At 42.5% G+C, this 19,666-nt stretch overlaps 1 protein-coding gene across 2 annotated transcripts in view; it reads right to left on the bottom strand.

Annotated features, from left to right (window-relative positions):
* Positions 1 to 18,436, bottom strand: part of LOC149279399 (kelch-like protein 2) — a 42,616-nt gene extending 24,180 nt beyond the window's left edge. The window contains exons 1-3 of one of the 2 annotated variants that reach the window (XM_089501235.1): positions 18,342 to 18,436; positions 7,202 to 7,308; positions 2,861 to 2,982 (exon numbers count right to left, since the gene is read on the bottom strand). In XM_089501235.1, the coding sequence (XP_089357361.1) occupies positions 2,861 to 2,982; positions 7,202 to 7,308; positions 18,342 to 18,358 (246 nt within the window). In that variant the 5' untranslated portion in view covers positions 18,359 to 18,436. Of the gene's footprint in view, positions 1 to 2,833; positions 2,983 to 7,201; positions 7,309 to 18,341 lie in introns of both variants that reach the window. The other variant, XM_089501233.1, reaches the window with a different exon arrangement.
* Positions 18,437 to 19,666: the final 1,230 nt, after the last annotated feature.

Raw genomic sequence — 19,666 nt, forward strand, 5'->3', positions numbered from 1 at the left:
TAAGGCATATGTGAGGAGGGCAGTGTGGCATGTCTGGGGAGGAGGGAGAGGTGTATCAGGGTGTATAAGGCATATCTTGGGCCACAGTGGCATATCTGGGGGTAGAGTGGAGTGGCATATGTGGGGAGGGCAGCGTGGCATGTCTGGGAGGCAGTGTGGCATGTCTGAGGAGGATGGAGTGGTGTATAAGGCGTATCAGGCACAGTGGCATGTGTGGGAGGCAGCGTGGAGTGGCATGTGTGGGAGGCAGCGTGGAGTGGCATGTGTGGGAGGCAGCGTGGAGTGGCATGTGTGGGAGGCAGCGTGGAGTGGCATGTGTGGGAGGCAGCGTGGAGTGGCATGTGTGGGAGGCAGCGTGGAGTGGCATGTGTGGGAGGCAGCGTGGAGTGGCATGTGTGGGAGGCAGCGTGGAGTGGCATGTGTGGGAGGCAGCGTGGAGTGGCATGTGTGGGAGGCAGCGTGGGAGGCAGCGTGGAGTGGCATGTGTGGGAGGCAGCGTGGAGTGGCATGTGTGGGAGGCAGCGTGGAGTGGCATGTGTGGGAGGCAGCGTGGAGTGGCATGTGTGGGAGGCAGCGTGGAGTGGCATGTGTGGGAGGCAGCGTGGCAAGCCTGGGTTCAAATGTGCATAAATTGGGGGGGCTGGTTGGGAAATAAAGTTTTTTTCATTCTGCTGTTTGTATTTAACATCATTTGTTTATTAAATTGTAACCCCTTGGCTGCTAAGCCATTTCCCACCCTGGTGCTAAGCTGGTTTTTGGCATTTTGGTGCATCTCTCGTTTAAACGCGTTTAGAAGTACATTTCTTGGGAATAAACTATACAAACCATATATTGTTTTTTTCAGCACACCCAGCAGATTCCAAATATACCATTTTTATATGTGTATGTCTCATCAGGTTTGCAAAATATAGCCAAAAATGCGAAAAAAGTGTAATTTTTCACTTCCGACTCAATAAAACCTAGTTTGTAATTTTATTTTTCTAAACTCTAATATCAAAAGCTGTGCTGCTAAATATTTGTAGTAGGTAACGGTCTACAATAAACAGAAATTGAGAACAGTAGACTGTGTTTTTCTAATATTTTATTGCTAAAAGTTAAATTTATTAGACTATCACAAAAGGCATCTTTACATTTAATGCATGGCTGGCGTCAGTTAAACAGCTCTAGCGGCCTGGGATGTTAAAATATGCCAACAAAACTATACATTTTTAGAAACTACACCCCCAGCTTCAGCAAATGAGGTCTTATTTGTATTTGTATCACAAATCTGATGTGCACAACAAATAAATGAATATCACACTTATAAAAATAAAAAAAAAATTAAGTTAAAAGCGCCAAGTTCATTTATGTCTTGCGCACTCCAGTCTTGTGCTACGAATACATGCAGCCCCTCATTTGATGCGCCAAGGGGTGTAGTTTCTGAAAATGTATACTTTATGTACCATAATTTAACTTTCCAGCTGTCTAGAGCTGTCTAATTGCAGGCATCACCCCTAAATGTTTTAAGACAATTTTTGACAAGATTCTCCAATCTGCCATATCTGAAACTAAAGTGGTCTAGACATCTGGGAAGTTAAATTAGGGTACATTAAGTATACATTTCAAGAAACTACACCCCTTGGCGCTTCAAATGAGGGGTTACACGTATTTCTAGGACAAAAGTTGAGTGCACAAATAATGATGGAATATGTCGCTTTGGCTAGAAAATGTTTTTTCTAACCATAGCGACATGTTCATTTGTGTCTTGCGCACTCCAGGTTTGTACTAGAAACACATGCAGCCCCTCATTTGATGCGCCAAGGGGTGTAGTTTTTGCAAATATGTAATTTTTGTGCCATAATTTAACTTCTTACGTGAGCAGTAATGCCACGTCAAGGCTTCAACCCTAATTACAGACCATTCACACGCCTTTCATATCTCCATTCACTCGCAGAAGCACACACCATACTTTCCATACATTCACTCACAGACGCACACACCATTCTTTCCCCTTACAATCCCAAAGAAACGATGGTAAAGGGAGAAAAAAAAAAAAAAAAAAAAATCACTTTTACAGCAAAAATAAGTTTTGCAGTAAAAATGCAAGGAGCTCCAGGGATGAGATGGTTACTCACGTACCGCACAGGCTAAATGGCTGATTTTAATAATATTTGCAGTTCATCAGGATTTCAAACTTAAGTTAAACTAGTTTATGTTTAGATAATTTAATTTGGGGGTCTCTAGGCAATTTTGATCTTTATTTATCTGCCTTTAGAGACCCCCAAATCATTTTTTTTACTTTTTTTGTAAATTTTTTTACTTAATATTTTTTATTCTTTTTTTCACAAGCATTATACCTTTCCAATGGTATATGTTGGGGGTCTGTAGCTGCTTAGATGCCCGAGATACAATTGTCAGTTATTAATAAAGTTGTGCGTGCCGTCACCGGCCGGATCGGGTGGCCCCGGTTATGCCCTTCAGTGTGAGGGGCAGATCGCCGGGGTAGGGGTTGATGGGGGTCCACAGACCTCCATAAAAGTAGGAGAGTGCTAGCGAAGGCATGGTGCCGTCGTTAGCGCTCAAGGGGTTAAATAAATGAAAAAATTTACATTCATTTTTTTTATCCGATTAATCAATTAATTGACAAAATAATCGGCCAACTAATTGATTATGAAAGTAATCGTTAGTTGCCGCCCTAATCATATGCATTAAAAGTGATGATGCACATATGAGGTTAGAGAATCCATTAAACTGGAAAGTGTTATACAGCAAGTATCATAACTTTGGTAAAGGATAACCCCAGACACCAACTGTCACACTTCGTAAGGATCTATACAAAACCATCGAATAAGACAGAATAAGCCCATGTAAAGCTTAGTACCTGAACATTTTCTTCTGTGACTTTTATTTCTGCCGTGTAAACGTAGTCAACAAGCATCTTCAGGGTCCACCCATCCACCTCCTTAATCCGGACTCTTTTAGCTCGGCTCTCACTCATCTCGCCTACAGCAAAGAGTAAACAGTGGAAATTAAACACTGGCAGCTCAGTACTCACACGGAGCTTTCTTCAGCTGGCAAAAAGCAAAACGAAACAATTTATTGTATTATGCAGTCAACGCTAGTCCCGACAGCCATTCTCTTATTTCACATATTTCCCTTCAGCTTCGGCCTGCTGGGCAATTCCTTATTGAGATACATTAGAAGTAGCGTTGCACAGCTAGTAAATATCAAATAGAACCTATTTCAGAAACAAGTCAAACATATAAATCCATTTTGAGACATTTAAGGAATTTGCATATAAATAAAAGCAAGTGTTTAATAATATAATAAACAAGGCCACCATAAACACCTTTGGACAGGGACAATAGTGGCCATTAGCAGACATTTTCCATGCTGATTTATCAAAAAATTATTGCATATACAAAAAAACCTCTTTGCAGTTTCTTATTAACTGTGCAGTGTACCAAAGGTGCATTATTTTGACCCTTGGGGGGGGGCATGAACAGCAAGATGAGTGGGTCTAACCACTAAAATCTTACAATCTTTATCTTATCCAATAATCACAAATCAATGACACTAAATACATATAATTGTTTACACTAGATTTGCCTTTTATACGGTCCGCGGGCTATGGCGGCTAGTCACCATAGTAGTACATCATACAGGTTACAGAAGAAGAAATACTAGTGCTACGCAGCGACCCGACATTATCCACCGATAAACATGCAGTGAAGAACGGCACGTTCGGAGGAGAACAATTTCCCTTAAATAAAAAGGCAAGGCACGCGGACAATCTGCGCAATAATAGTTTTTCAATGAATGTTGCTAGGAGACAAAATGTCCGTAAAAGAAAAAACAGAAATAACCCTCCAAATGCCTGATACTTTTTCATGTCGCCCCACTGTTCAACTTTACAATGGATTTGGTCATATCCAGTTGAGGCTGAAAGTTTACATTCACCTTTGTTAAAGACAGTCAAAGTCAAGCTTTCACAACTACACACATTTCGTGTAACCATACATTTTGTTTGGTAAGTCAGTTAAGGCTACTCTGTTTGGACGTAAAATAATCGATCAGACAGAATTCTTTCACCTTTGACTATATTAGAATCCCAGCCGGCCAAAAGTTTACGATTACTTTGTTAGTATTTGGGGGCATTGCCTTTTAATTGCTTAACTTCTATCAAATGCTTGGGGTAGACCTTCCACAAGCTTCTCACAATACATAGCTGGAATTTTCGCCTTTCCTCCTGACAGAACTGATGTAACCGAGTCAGGTTTGGGGGCCTCGTTGCTGACGCAGTTTAGTCCACAAGTTCTCTCTGTGATTTAAGTCAGGGCTTTGTAATGGCCACTCCGGGTCCTGCAACTTTCAGCACCAAACCTCTCCCAGAAACGGCACCATGCAGTGTCAGCGGGGGAGGATGATTGCCGTTGCGGGACCCGGTTTCACATAGAGTCTCCGGATGAAGCGCTGCTTCCCTGAGTGTCCTTCCTCTTTCGCCAGGCAGGGAAGAGGAGTTTGGCCATGCGACTCCCTGTCCATTTGCTCTTTGCCCTAATTGGCTGACAGATAACATTTGCACATTTTTTTTATTTAATTTAGAAGTTTGTCTTTGAAATTTCCAGAAGCGTAATGTTAGATGAGAAAGGTCATAAACATAACAAAAAACCATCTACAAACAAAATACGTAGTTAAACTGGCGGTAGTGACATTGCTAGAAATTCCATGACTTGCCTAATGTTTGAAGGGTACTACAAACAGGGGCACATGTAATCTCTTATTATTCAAAGGCTGTGTTGAAGCCCCTGTGAGCACGTTGAGACCCGGGGATGGTGGGAGACCATATTTGTAGCCCTTAAACTCTATGCCATTAGCACCAGACAGCAAAGAGATTATGGATAAAATGTTCTAAAATAAATGTTTAATCTATATAGAATGTATAATTTTGAATAAAGTATAAACGTGAAATTATGCATCGTATACAGTGGACCTTTGGCAATATAATTTGCATAAATACAGCAACCAAAAATAAGCATTCTATAGGGAAGACATCATTAGAGCAAACCTGCCTAAGTCCAATGTTTGCCTGTCTATGCCTAATTATATAAACCGTAATTAAATTACAATCTGTGTCTAAATCCGACTTTACAATAAGAACTCAAATACCTTCCTGTGAAGAAGAGAGTAAAAGTTAATTTGAGCAGCTAATTCCAGGACACAACTATATCAATGTGTATTTGAACTGAATATCACATTGGAAAACTTCCATTACAACTTTTAAATTCCATTCTTTCCTGCAACAAAAAAATCCAGTGACATGCATTACCCTACGGGAAACACTCGCATAATACTATTGTTTTTGTTTTAGTTGGAAGAAAATAAAGTTATAAATCCTTCAATGAAATACGAAGCAAATATATATATATATATATATTAAAAAAAAATAAAAAAATAGAAAGCCATTGATGTGTTCTATTGAATACCCTCCTTGAATATTAGGCTGATGGCCATAATTAGGCATTTTAGGTTTTCACTTGTCTGTGAGAAGGTGCTGGCTTTTCTTGGCGTCACTCCACACCTTCTGCTGCGTTTTAGGTAAACAGGAGTGCATTGGGTGTGCCCTAATCCCGAGATCCGATTCACTCTCTCTGTCCCTTGTTTTTTTGTTACAATGACAAATCCTGCAAAAATGGTAAAATGACAGGAGCCAGTGATATATTTTAAGGGCTTCTGCCTCAATACTGAAAAAGGGCAACATCTCCCAAAACATTTACAAATCCAAAGTATAACCCCCCCCCCCCCGTTTCATTATGTGTTCACCGCACAATGGAGGGAGTAGAAACATGGGCTCCTCCAGTCTATGACTCTAGGACCTGCACCCTTCTACCACGGTATCCATTCCTCTGCGCCACAGCACAAGGAAGCAAATCACAAAGAGCAAGGACAAGCACCAAGTTTGCCACCTCTCAAAGGTCGCTGGCCTTCATTTTGACCTAAATATAGAGTATGGCTTCAGTGAGGGTTAAAGTTGCATCCAGCAAAGGCCTTGGCATGAGAAATTTTATAAGAGAACCAAGTGTCTGCGGAGGTGGCATGTGAACAATAACACAACCAATTGTAACTGTTAAAGACACCTGCACGTTTTACCTGGACCGGGACGGATTCAGGTCGGGACCCTGTGCAGTTACTGCATTGTTCTTCTCATCTGCACGTTAATCAGGGAACGTGTAACCGGTGGAACATGTAACTCGCGGAACTTTCCTCAGGAAACATGTAACTGGCGGAAAGCTAAAAGCCAATTCACCCAAAAAGGAAAAGCAGTGCCCGTAGAATTTGAGGCAAAGCATGCCTGAGGCTTAGTGCAGCAGAGAGGCACAAGCTTAAAGATCAATCAGGCAGCCCTGGAGTTCTGTAAACAGCGCAAGAGACTCTGTCCTCAGACGACTATTTTTTTTTTTTATTTGCTCACAAAGACCAGGAGAATCCTACAGTCTACAGGCCAGACGTCACAGTACATGCGCTTCCTGAAGACCATTCAGCCTGGCACATATGGACTCCTCAGAAATTAACCTATAAATAACCTCTTGGCCGTCGCTGCAGAAAGAGTTCCTCTTCAGGCATTCTTAATATTTTAGTGCAAACTGCACTGCAACACCAAGACGAGAAAGCCACTAAAATTCTACAGATAAGGTTTTTCCATCTGCATCATTCGTCGTGCATACAGTCTTATATAATTTTGATATACTATATACATATATAATATACACCCAAATGTATTTAGTGGACTTTTTTTGCATATATTATACAAATTTTTTTATTTTTTTTTTAACACTTAGCATCAGTATTGAATAGTATATACGAGAACAAGAGACACTTAAATCCATAGGTGTACGAGGACAAATCAAATGACAGGACCTGTGTCATCCATATTTTTAATGCTGATCTAATGAATATTGTCCTAGCCGACAGAAGCCGGCCTTGTGAAGCTAGCTTGGCTTCTCTCGGTTACTGAGCACCACACCCAATATTGTTCAAATACAGGAAAAAATGTGGGGGGGGGGGGGCGGGGGCGAAACCCCAGACATAACACTTTCTGTTAAGTGGTAGAAATATATCCTGGTATTATTTACTTTTCCATCAAACTGAGAATTTTGATGTAGCATTTGTTCAGCAGGACATCGGTAACATCATCGGTTGCACCCAGTCAAATAGCACGTACCTGTAAACATAGCATGGAAGTAGGGGCTGCAGGCTGCAAGCACGACCTTGTGAGCGGCAATCTCCACATCTTCAGCCACTATCGTCACATCGCACAGCAGGTTCTGACTGGGAACACAATGAACACACATAATGGGTATACACATAGTGCCTGTACAGCGCTTAATTTATACAGCGTGCAGGAGACGGACAAGTCAGACTATGGGTTACCTGTGAAGAATCCGGACGAATAAAAAAAGTAATGTACATAAAACATACAGTATCTCACATTTTTGTAAATATTTTATTATATATTTTCATGTGACAACACTGAAGAAATGACACTTTGCTACAATGTAAAGTGGTGAGTGTACAGCCTGTATAACAGTGTAAATTTGCTGACCCCTCAAAATACCTCAACACACAGCCATTAATGTCTAAACCTTGGCAACAATAGTGAGTACACCCCTAAGTGGAAATGTCCAAATTAGGCCCAAAGTGTCAATATATTGTGTGGCCACCATTATGTTCCAGCACTGCCTTTTTTTTAAATTTAAAGTTTTTTATTCGATTTTTCAAGTTTAAGAGTCAAGTTCGTCGAAACAAAGTTGCAGTACCCCAGACACATGAAAAATCAATAGCAACAGTAATAACACAGTAACTCAAACAATGCATTACAGTGGCAATAGTCTCAATAAAGAAACACAGGTGGTAAGTATGCATAAATGTACAAGAGCAACAGAAGAATAGTCGCAACAATGGGACAAGACTCGACGAAGAAGCCTTGCGGCTACGGGAGCCCAACCGGGAGAACAGACAGCAGAACAAAAAGAAGATAAATACAAAAAAGAAAGAAAAATGAAAACAAAAACAAAATCAAAGTAGTGCTCTATTAGAATGGTATCATGCCACGACTAAAATAATGCAAGTCATTGGAAGAACCATATGGTAAACTGGTACAGAAGATAGGGAGGACCGGGCACGATCACACATAAACACCGCAGCAATCATCCCTGCCACAGTGGGGAAAGCTGGACCTGCGTCCAAGGAGCCCAAACCTTATAAAACAAAGGCATTCGTTGATCATTTTGGAAGGACAATTTTTCCAGAAGGTAAGTGTGTTCTAGATGATGGAGTATATCAACGAGTTTCGGCAGTGTGGCTGACTTCCAATTACGGGCTATCATCAATTTTAAACTTAAAAAAAAATGGATCACCAATTTCTTAACACAAACAGAAATGTCATCTGGAAACATGTGGAATAACACTAATTGTGGTGTAAAGGGGAGGTGTATTTGTAGAGTGGATTCCAAAAGATGTATCAACCGCCTCCAAAGCTGAGAAACAGGGGGACACAGCCACCACACATGAAGCATGGTGCCCCTATCCGGGCAACCACGCCAACAGAAAGGCGAGCAGGACGGAAACATGTGTGATAGTCGAGCCGGGGTGAGGTACCACCTACAGACTACCTTCTTTTGTAACTCAAGATGGTTACTACAGTGTGATACACCACGCATCGCCTCCTCCGAGTCAAGCCACATCTCAAGAGGGAAGGTGACACCCAACTCACGCTCCCATGCTAGCATGTGCGGTAATTTATTGTCCCATAGATGGGTTAGGAGCGAACTGTAACAAATAGAAATCACACCTCGAGGAGGAGAGGACCGTGAACACAAGTGAACGATTGGGTCAGATGAGAAAACATCAATGGTCAGCGAGGGCGTTCGAGATTGCAATAGATGTCTGATCTGCAGAAACTTGTAAAACTCGGAGGAGGGAAGCCCGAAAGTTGAACTAAGATCCAAAAAGGTCCGGAAAGAACCTTTATCAAAGAGATCTCCCACTGTGAAGGAACGGGTAGCATACCAATGGGCGAGATTCAAGTGTGGGATTAATAGCTCAAGAGAGGAGAGCGGAGTAGCTTTAGTGATATGCAATAAAGCCGAATTACGTTTGGCCAGGTGAGACCAAATGTGAAGCGTACATAACGTAGTGGGAGAGAGTGATGGAAGGGACGGGCGAAAAATAGGAGGTAACCATAAAAGTTGGGCAACCGAATAAGGATGGACATAGGCGTTTTCAAGGGCTACCCATTGAGGCAGATTACCTCGATAGTGAAATAGAGTCGATTGCGCCAGAATAGCGGCATGGTAGTAGGATAGAATATCTGGTGCCCCTAGACCCCCCCTGAACCTGGGAGAATAAAACGCCTGCCTGGAGATGCGGGAGTGACCTTTAAGATTAATAAAAGAATTCAGAACCACCTGTATGTGAAGTAAAAATTTACGAGGGACAGAGGTCGGGACTGCCCTAAAGACGTATAAAAGCCGCGGCAAAAGCATCATTTTAACAGAAGATATACGCCCTAACCAGGATATATCAAAGGAACGCCACCTATCGAGGTCCTGGAGAGCCTGCTTCCAGATTGAACAAATATTAAATTCATTCAGTTTAGACAATAGGCGAGGAAGTTTAATCCCTAAATACAGGAGATAATCTCTCCTCCAATCAAAGGCATAGGAGTCACGAAGCAGGTGTAATGTCGAACTCGGTAGATTCAGAGATAAAGCTTGCGTTTTGTGGACATTAATTTTATGATAGGAAACCTGAGCATAGTGCTGGAATTGAGAAATCAACGCAGGCAAAGAAATTAAAGGGTGAGTGATAGAAGCCAAAACATCGTCCGCAAAAAGACCTAGCGTAAGATCTGCACCACTTGAAGTAGGGAAACCCCTGATCAACGGGTCCGAGCGAATCCGCTGCGCTAGGGGTTCCAGGGCTAATATGTACAGTAGGGGAGAAAGTGGACAGCCCTGTCGCGTCCCATTCGAGATGTGGAATGGGGAAGAAATAAATCCGGAAAAGAAAACAGAAGCAGAGGGGCAAGAGTACAGCGCCATTATTGACCTAATCAGGGAGGGAGGAAAAGCAAACTTAGAGAGAACGGACGACAAAAAGGACCAATGGAGGCGATCAAATGCCTTTTCAGCGTCAAAAGAAATCAAAACAGACTGAGTGTTGTGTTTGGAGGCTTCCCACAAAACGTTGAGAAATTTGCGCGTATTATCATTAGCCTGTCTGTTTTGCACGAATCCTACTTGGTCAGAATGTAAGAGAGAAGGAAGAAGCAGAGAAAGTCTGTTGGCTATAATTTTTGCATATAATTTGACATCATTGTTTAGAAGGGATATGGGCCGATAATGTTCACATTTGTCAGTAGATTTACCAGGCTTAGGGATCGTAACAACATGGGCATATAAATTTTCAGGCGGCATGTGACCAGTGGACATGAAGGAACGAAATAAAGAAAGGAGGTGAGGGCCCAGCACCGGGGAAAAAGCCTTGTAATAGAAACTAGTCAAACCGTCAGGGCCAGGAGCAGAGTTCTTTTTTAATTGAGCCACCGTGGACTGAATTTCATCTAACTCCAAAGGGGTTTCTAACTGCGTGACCATCTCCTCAGTGAGAGTAGGTAGCGCAACAGAGGCAAGGTAAGTATTGATAGAATCTATCGTGGGTTGAGAAGTTGAGGAATCAGTGCGGAGATTATAAAGCGAGGAATAGTAAGATGCAAATCTATCGGCAATGTGAGCGGGATTCCGCAACGGAACTCCCTGTGAGGAAAGAACAAATTGAGGACGCGACAGGGCCGTGGCGTGGCGGAGTTTATTCGCTAACATAGTGTCGGCCTTATTGCCCTTGGAATAGAATCGTTGGCGGAGACGAAGTCTCACCCGGGCCGTGCGTTCGGCTTGAATCTCAGTTATTCTGAGTTTGATACGGGCAATTTCAGCAATGAACCGATCTGACGGATTTTGTTTATTCAGGGCTTCCAAGTCATATAAACGTAAAAGCAGGGAATCCAAATCAGAATGGGTAGCTCTCTGTTTCTTTAAATAAGAGGCAATACTGATAAATTTACCTCTGACCACCGCCTTATGGGCATTCCACAATGTCTCTATAGATGTTTGTGGATGTGTATTTTCGCGAAAATATAATTCCAAGTGGGATTGAACCTGGGATTTGACGGAGTCATCGGAAAGCAAGGAATTATTAAGCCTCCAGGAACCTCGACCAATAAAGGAGTGAGCAACTGATAGAGACAGAAAAACCGGCGCATGGTCAGTCCACGTAATAACACCAATAGAGCAGTCCCGCACCATCTGCAAAGCAAGCTTATCAATCAAAATAAAATCAATTCTAGTGTACGACTTATGTAACGCGGAAAAAAAAGAGTAATCCCTGTCCAGAGGATGGCGGAGGCGCCACACATCATATAATTGGAAGGAATGGAAAGAATGAGCAAGGGAGGCAGCTAATGATTTCACCCGTGTACCGTATGCGCCCCTCAAGGAGGTCGAAGTATCTAACAAAGGATCAAGTATCGCATTGAGATCCCCGGCAAGGATGAGGTGGCCTTTCTTGAGGGAATCTATTTTAGAAAGCAGGGCCCTAGCAAAGTGTAATTGGGATGTGTTGGGTGCATAAAAAGAAACTAACGTGTATTCCGTGGAATTCAAAATACAGTGAAGGATCAAAAATCTGCCCCGGGGGTCGGTCACCAAGCGAAGTAATTGAAACGACAAATGTTTAGAAATAAAAATGGAAACACCAGCCTTGCAGGTGGTAGCCATAGAGTGAAATTGCCAAGGATAATCCTTTAAGAAACACCTAGGCTGTTTGGAGTGTTTAAAGTGAGTTTCCTGAACACAAACTATGTGCGCATGAGCTTTCTTAGCATCCGCATAAAGCATCCTGCGCTTATGTGGTGTATTTAATCCATTCACATTAATGGACATTAAATTAATAGAGGCCATATTGAAGATAGCAGAGAACAATGATAAACTGGCTCATCAAAAAAAAAGATAGATAAAAAAGAAATAATGAAAAATGTTGTACTATGTAGAGTGGGGTGAAAAAGAGTGACCGATGATCCCGGGGAAGACCATACACATACATATAACATTGAGAATCGCACCCGGTCCCTGTACAAACAATAGCTCTTAAAAAGTAAACACAATCTCGTGAGCAGGAAGGATATTGAATCAGAGCACTTTAAACAGAATAAACAATAAAAAGAGCAAGGTCGTCGTGGACAATCGGAGTAATAAGAAAGGCAGATTACATAATAATAAAATATTACTGACAGGAAGGAGCTAATAAAGGAATAACACGGAGGAAAATCCCCCAAACATAAAGTGAAACTCCCAACAAGCGGTCTCTGAATAATTTGACCGCGCGGGGGGGAGGCAGTAACAAGACCTTGCGTTCTCCAACAAGGAGAAACACAAGGAAAATAGGCGTCGTATGGTGGAGTAGCCAAAATCAGAGAGCGGGAGGGAGACCTCCAGCATGTGTAAAACAGAGAAAAAAAAAAAAGGAAAAACACGGCGAAAAAACAAAAACGACTGCGGTAGGAACCAAAATGTGTATGTAGTGTAGTGGATAGAGCGGGCACATAAAGCCCTGAGATGTAAATGTAAGGAAAAGGAAAATCCAGCTACATAAAAGAGCTGAAACCAGACATAGCATCAAGTGTAGTGAGAGCGTAATAAATCATGTATTGAGCAGCAGAACCCTCATCGCACACACAACAAAAAAAAAAACAAAAAAAAAAAAACAAAAAAAAAAAACCCCCCCCCCCCCCCTTTCAAACAGAAAAATCAACAATAAGAAAAAACAATAAGAGGTCCCAGTCAGACGTCCAACCGTAGGTAATGAGACCGGAACAATCAGGAGGTAAGTACATCAGCGGTTCATTCGGACATCGATCTCACAGGCACAAAGCAGTTTAGTCCCTGCAGAAACGAAGAAGCACGACGAAGCTCGGTACACGAGGACTGGAACCGTCAGGAAGCTAGTCACCGACGCTTCATCCATACACAGAGCAAAGAAGTCTCCACAGAACCGGAGAAACGAAAGCAGGTCTTCCAAAAGCCGAACAGGAAATCCACTGGAACTCATAGTAGACGGTAGGTCAGGTAAATAACAACAACAAAAAAAAAAAAAAAAAGGGAAAAGGTGTTGCGGTGGAGAGGATGACATCTCTGAGGCTGGCGATTAAGTATGAAGAGGCGAGCGACGAGTAGGAACCACAGACCATTCCCGGGCCAACCGTTTAGGAGAGGACGCCAATGATGGTGCTGTGTCAGGAGCAGATGAGTGACGAGGTTGGACAATGTCCAAGCCCCAAGCTGACAGTAGAGCAATACCTTCCTTAGGCGATCTAACCGAATGGAGCAGTCCATCTCTCGTAATCAGCAGGCGAGTGGGGAAGCCCCATTTGTAAAGGATTTTATGAGATCGCAAAGTTGTCGTAATAGCTGAAAGAGATCTCCGTTGCTGTAAGGTGTATTGAGATAGATCATTAAAAAATTGTAAATGAGTGTATTGGTCGGGAATATTTCGAGCAAGCCTCACCTTCGACATAAGTTTGTCTTTGAGTTCATAAAAATGGAGGCGGAAAATTACATCTCGAGGAGGTGAACCCTGAAGCGCCTTAGGTCGAGGCAGGCGATGAATACGATCAATATTGACATCTTCCGACTGTGGAAGGTTCAATAGAGCTTGGATCAAAGATACCACATAAGCTCTCAGGTGTTCCGGGGAGACGTCTTCCGGAATGCCTCGAATGCGGACGTTATTCCGCCGAGAGCGATCCTCCAAATCGCTGAGCTTCAAACGGAGGGCTTCTACCTCCGATTGCAAAGCGTTACAGGTGTCCACCACAGTATTGTGGGCCTCGGAGAAGTCCTCCATTTTAGATTCCAAATGATGAGTACGATCCCCCAAATCTTGTAAATCTTTATGGACTGCCGCAAGGGAATCCTCTATGTCTTGGCGAAACTTGTGTCGCATGTCGTCGAGCAATAGTTTCATTGAGGAAACCGTGAGTGCGTGATCGTCCGGGTCATCCACAGACGGAGCAGGAGAGCTCGGCGCGCAAGGTTCAGCCAGGGGCAGCGTGGTGTCGCCATCTTCCCCAGCATTGCGAGCGGTCAGTAAAGCGCGGGAGGCCGCTTTCCTCTTTGGTTTCGGCTCAAAATAAGCAGGTAGGTTGTGCGTAGCTGGTTTGGATTTATGCGTGGACATCCTTGGAGCGAAGAGCATGCAAAATAATGAGCAAGTTCGGTTCCAAAATGCAATAAAAGCCGTGTAAATGTATAAAAACTGGAGGAGCTCCACAGCCGTGCGTCCTATTCCTTCGCCATCCTAGCCACGCCCCCGTTCCAGCACTGCCTTAACCCTCTTGGGCATGGAGTTGACCAGAGCTTCACAGGTTGCCACTGTTCCACTCCTCCATGACGACATCACGAAGCTGGTGGATTTTAGAGACCTTGTGCTCCCCCACCTTCCGTTTGAGGATGCCCCACAGATGCTCAATAGGAGTTAGGTCTGGAGACATGCTTGGCCAGTCCATCACATTTACCCCCAGCTTCTTTAGCAAGGCAGCAGTCATCTTGGAGGTGTGTTTGGGGTCGTTATGTTGGAATACTGCCCTGCGGCCCAGTCTCCGAAGGGAGGGGGATCATGCTCTGCTTCATTATGTCACAATACATGTTGGCATTTATGGCCCTCAATGAACTGTAGCTCCCCAGTGCCGGCAGCACTCATGCAGGCTCAGATCATGACACTCCCACCACCATGCTTGACACCATCTGAACCAAATAAGGTTATCTTGGTCTCATCGGACCACAGGACGTGGTTCCAGTAATCCATGTCCTTAGTCTGCTTGTCTTCAGCAAACTGTTTGCGGGCTTTCTTGTGCATCATCTTTAGAAGAGGCTTCGTTCTGGGACAACAGCCATGCAGACCAATTTGATGCAGTGTGCGGCGTATGGTCTGAGCACTGACAGGCTGACCCCCCCCACCCCTTCAACCTCTGCAGCATTGCTGGCAGCACTCATATGTCTATTTCCCAAAGACCACCTCTGGATATGACACTGAGCACGTGCACTCAACTTCTTTGGTCGACCATGGCGGGGCCTGTTCTCAGTGGAACCTGTCCTGTGAAACCACTGTATGGTCTTGCCCACCGTGCTGCAGCTCAGTTTCAGGGTCTTGGCAATCTTCTTATAGCCTAGGCCATCTTTATGTAGAGCAACAATTCTTTTTTCAGATCCTCAGAGAGTTCTTTGCCATGAGGTGCCGTGTTGAACTTCCAGTGACCAGTATGAGAATGTGAGAGCGATAACACCAAATTTAACACACCTGCTCCCCATACATAACCGAGACCTTGTAACACTAATAAGTCCCATGACACAGGGGAGGGGAAATGGCTAATTTGGCCCGATTTGGACATTTCCACTTAGGGGTGTACTCACTTTTGTCGCCAAGGTGTTCACAATAATGCGTGTTAAGTTATTTTGAGGCCCGGAAAAAAATTACACTGTCATACAGGCTGTACACTCACTACTTTACATTGTAGTAGAGTCATTTCTTCAGTGTTGTCACATGAAAATATAAAATATTTACAAAAATGTGAGGAGTGTACTCACTTTTGTGAGATACTGTAGGTCAAAAACATACGTGGACATTAATAAATCTTTCTCTTCAAAGGAAAGAGATTTTTTTTTTCCCAGGAGGAGCCAAAACAAAAAAAAACAAAAACAAAAAAAAACTTTTTAATTTGTTGCCCTTTATGTCTTTTTTCCTTGAGAAGAATTTTACAATATAGGAGGCAATGGAATGGAAATCACATTATTTGGGTGTAGTAGGAGAGCTACCAATTTAGTGAAACATACATTACAATAAACTATGGCGTTAGTCACGCGCAAGGCATGTGACACGCAGCAGCTTTCACATAGTTAACCCATTGTATCTCGGACATTGTTCACTGCACTGGAAGATGAGAGATTCTGAAATCATTCAAGGATTAACCTGCCCATTATTGGATTACAAGCCATGCTGTTCACTTACCGGTTATTAAAACCTCACATATTGTCACTGAGTTTTTAAAGATAAGGAACAGGTCTGATAAAAAAAAAGGTATACACTACTGTAACAGCCCATGTCTGAAAATTCATATCCGAACCAGGCATTATGCATTATATATACACATTAATTCACACACACATTATTTTGGATTTAGAGATGTTCCCATCCGTAACCCCACCTGTTTGGATTTTATTTTTATTCCGATAATACGGGGAATTACTACCGCAGTAGTGCAGTTACTCTGCATGTAGATGTTCCAACGTTTCCCCATGAACAATGGTGAAGGCTATCCAACCGTGGACAGACTTGCTTATGTCAGTACATTAATTGTGGCAGTAATTTTTTGGGCACACTAAATACAACACGACACTTTCTCCAGGAAAGTACGGGAACATTCATACTGAAGGGATTATTTCTATTTTATCAATGTCACACAGTAATTTACCGAGATTAATTCACGGAGTGACTAAAGAATAGAGTTTGAATCAAAATCTTTGGGCTGCCTTTTTTGCCATCTATGGGATCAGCTATTTTTCATCTGAACAGAAGAGCTCATGGTGTCATATACATGCCGTGGAAGGTGCGTGCACTCTAGCTACACACAAGTATTTCAACTTTATCTTAAGAGTTAGGGAGTCAGGGCCGGCCCGACAATGGAGCCGAGTGGGGCAACCGCTCCAGGGGCGCCGAGCGGTTTTCGCTTACCAAGCTGTCAGTACCCGCTCGGCGCCCCTCTCTCTCTCCTCTGCGGCGAGTCTTCCTGTTCGGTCTCGGTGCCGGCTTGTAATGCTGAGTGCCGGAAGATTTCCTCATTTCCGGCACTCAGCATTACAAGCCGGCACCGAGACCGAAACAGGGAGACTCGCCGCAGGACTGCTGAAAGGTAAGTACGGGGGGGGGGGGTGTAAGGGTAGACGATGGGGAGGGAGAGGAAGGGTAGATAATGGGGGGGGGGGCGGCATTTTAAAATTTGCCCCAGGCGGCATTTTGCCTTGGGCCGGCCCTGTAGGGAGTTGCTAAAAAATTCCATCATAAATCACTGCACCATTACATCAACAACGAAGAGTTAGTACCTTGACAAACAGTCAGAATGGATAGGTTACCGAGAAAATTGAGACAAAGAACATTTTGGAAAAACTATAGGCTGGTAGCTGCACATCTACGTTTCTTATTAAAAAAAAATTTATAAATTGCACATTGGAAATAATATTTATTGTCCTATTTTGACATTTTGTAAATCTTTGAAAACGTATTTGCATTTCCCAGAATTCATCTGTCCAGCCCTTAAAGAGTGGCTGCTAACATACAAGCGTTTTTAACACACGGAGGTTTGGATGGAATGTTTAAACCTGCCCAAAGGTCCAGCAATCTTTATTCTCGGCTAACATCTTGGTTTAGTTTATTTCTGGCAGCAGGTTGGCTTTAATGATTGTTAGACATATTATTACATTAAGGCAACAATTGTTCGTTTCTCTGGGCACATGCTTGATGGTAAATTATTAACAAAAAAAAACAAAAAACTTTTCTTCTGACAACTATAAAGGAGCATAACTTTTTCAGGAAATTATTTTTTTAGGATATTAAGCAAGGATCTTGCTATGTGTTCTACTTTATCGACCAAATCTGGCAACTTAAGTAGTTTTAAGTTAACATGTCCAATGTCATATTGTTAGATGAGCCACTGTGATCTGACTCATCTATGACATTAAACCAAGCACATTCTCAGTCCTGCTTGAAGACAGGGACCCAAACAAGCCAGCTCCTGAAGCAAGATACATGATAACCACCGCCCTCCCCCCTGTCTGACGCAGGCAGGGACCAGATACTACTGCCTCAATTTGGGGGTAGAAACAGAGGAATGTGTAAGCAGATGATAGTTTTTGCTCATTGGATAAGGCATTGCAGTCATATCACAATAGTGATTCTGATTCAATTTGTGAAGTACTGATATCACTGTATCGATCCTGGATAGGTCCTTGACCATCGGTTGATACAGTAAATTTTCAAACTTTAGTCTAGCGTCACAGTTTATATTTAACCCAGCTTGGATGCACAGCTTTGGAATATTTTTTATATTTATTTATAGTTTACCACACTGTAAAGCAACCCAACAGAAATATGAATACCTAGCAAGCACATCAAAGACTTTCTTGCATGGCCAATCAAGAAGATCCACTTAACACGCGATAAAAAAAAAATACAAAAAAAAATAAATAAATCACCTTCGTAATTCATTCATAACCTTGAACGCTTTTCTGGTGTGTCGAGGATTCACTGTGACAGGACAGAACTTTTCAGTATTATCTTTTACATCCACAGGTTTTGGAATGCTTGGCTTAGCGCTTCTGTGAAGGAAACAAGTATAGAACATTACATAAGCTAAATGAAAATGGTAAAAGTTCACAAATAGATTTGAATTGAATAAAATTTGTACAAATCTCAGAAAACAAAACAAAGACCAAGCAAAGATTGGAATTGTTTGAAACCTGGTCTTCTGGTGAGTTTCACGCAAAATGGCAGAGCAACGGGGGAGAGGCTGCCCCCAAAGCTCTGACATTTTGTGGAAGTTCACCGGGAGGCCAGAATAGTGAAGACAGATTTGTTGAGAAAGACAAGTGTTTCTGCACCTCTCTTTCTTTACAAATCTGTCTGCATTATTCTGGCCTCTATGCGCACTTCCGCAAAAGGGGGGAAGCCATGGTGACAGCCTTTCCTCCGTCCCTTCAACTGAAGAGGCTCACCGGCAGGCCAGGATTAGAAGCGGACAAGGAAATAAGACGCATGGAACAGCTGCCAAAGAAAGAAAAACAAGAAGATGCAAGAGAAGGTAGGAGCAATGAGAAAGTAGGGAGACATTCAGAGAATGTAAATAAGCGTAAGAACATGAATGAGTATGACAAAGTGAGTGTGAGCGTGACTGCGTGAGCAAGATAGCGTGAAAGAGCATGAGCGAGTGACAAAAAAAATCTGTTTCTGTAAAATGTAAAAACCCTCTGAATTTCGTCCGAACCAAAAGGGCAGAAAACGATACATGGACATCTGGACCAAAACCAAAAAAAAATTAATCCAAAAAGCTTTTGGTACATTTGCACAAGGTTACAATTTAATTTTACCAGGGACACCTGCCTTAGCATCGCAAATGAAGTTCACTTAGTCTGTCTGATGATACCACACTTGCTCCTTGAGTTTAAGATCATACCGTGTTTCAAGCTCTATTGTTTTAGTATTTGACTTTGCAGCTAAATTTATTGTGGTACTTGGTTAGCAAAAAAACTTTACACATGTTTCATATTCATTCTTAAAAGGGGCTTCTATTGGGGAAATGGGAGAGTAACTGCTGCAGAGTAAAATGCTTTGAACCTTGATATGTGGTATGGGGATTAAACCCTTTGATAAGACAGCTGAGTGATTATAAATAACAGAACGGTGCATCTGGATCATACTATAATAAGGTGATAAAACACTTCACTAATTAACACCATATGGCTATAAAAAGGGGTGAGAATACGAAAGTAATAGTTTAAGAAAAAGAAAAAAAAATAATATA

The sequence above is a fragment of the Sceloporus occidentalis genome, unplaced genomic scaffold, assembly GCF_023333645.1.
Source record: "Sceloporus occidentalis isolate IW3139 unplaced genomic scaffold, rSceOcc1.0.p SCAF_167, whole genome shotgun sequence".
In the NCBI taxonomy this organism is placed as follows: Eukaryota; Metazoa; Chordata; class Lepidosauria; order Squamata; family Phrynosomatidae; genus Sceloporus; species Sceloporus occidentalis.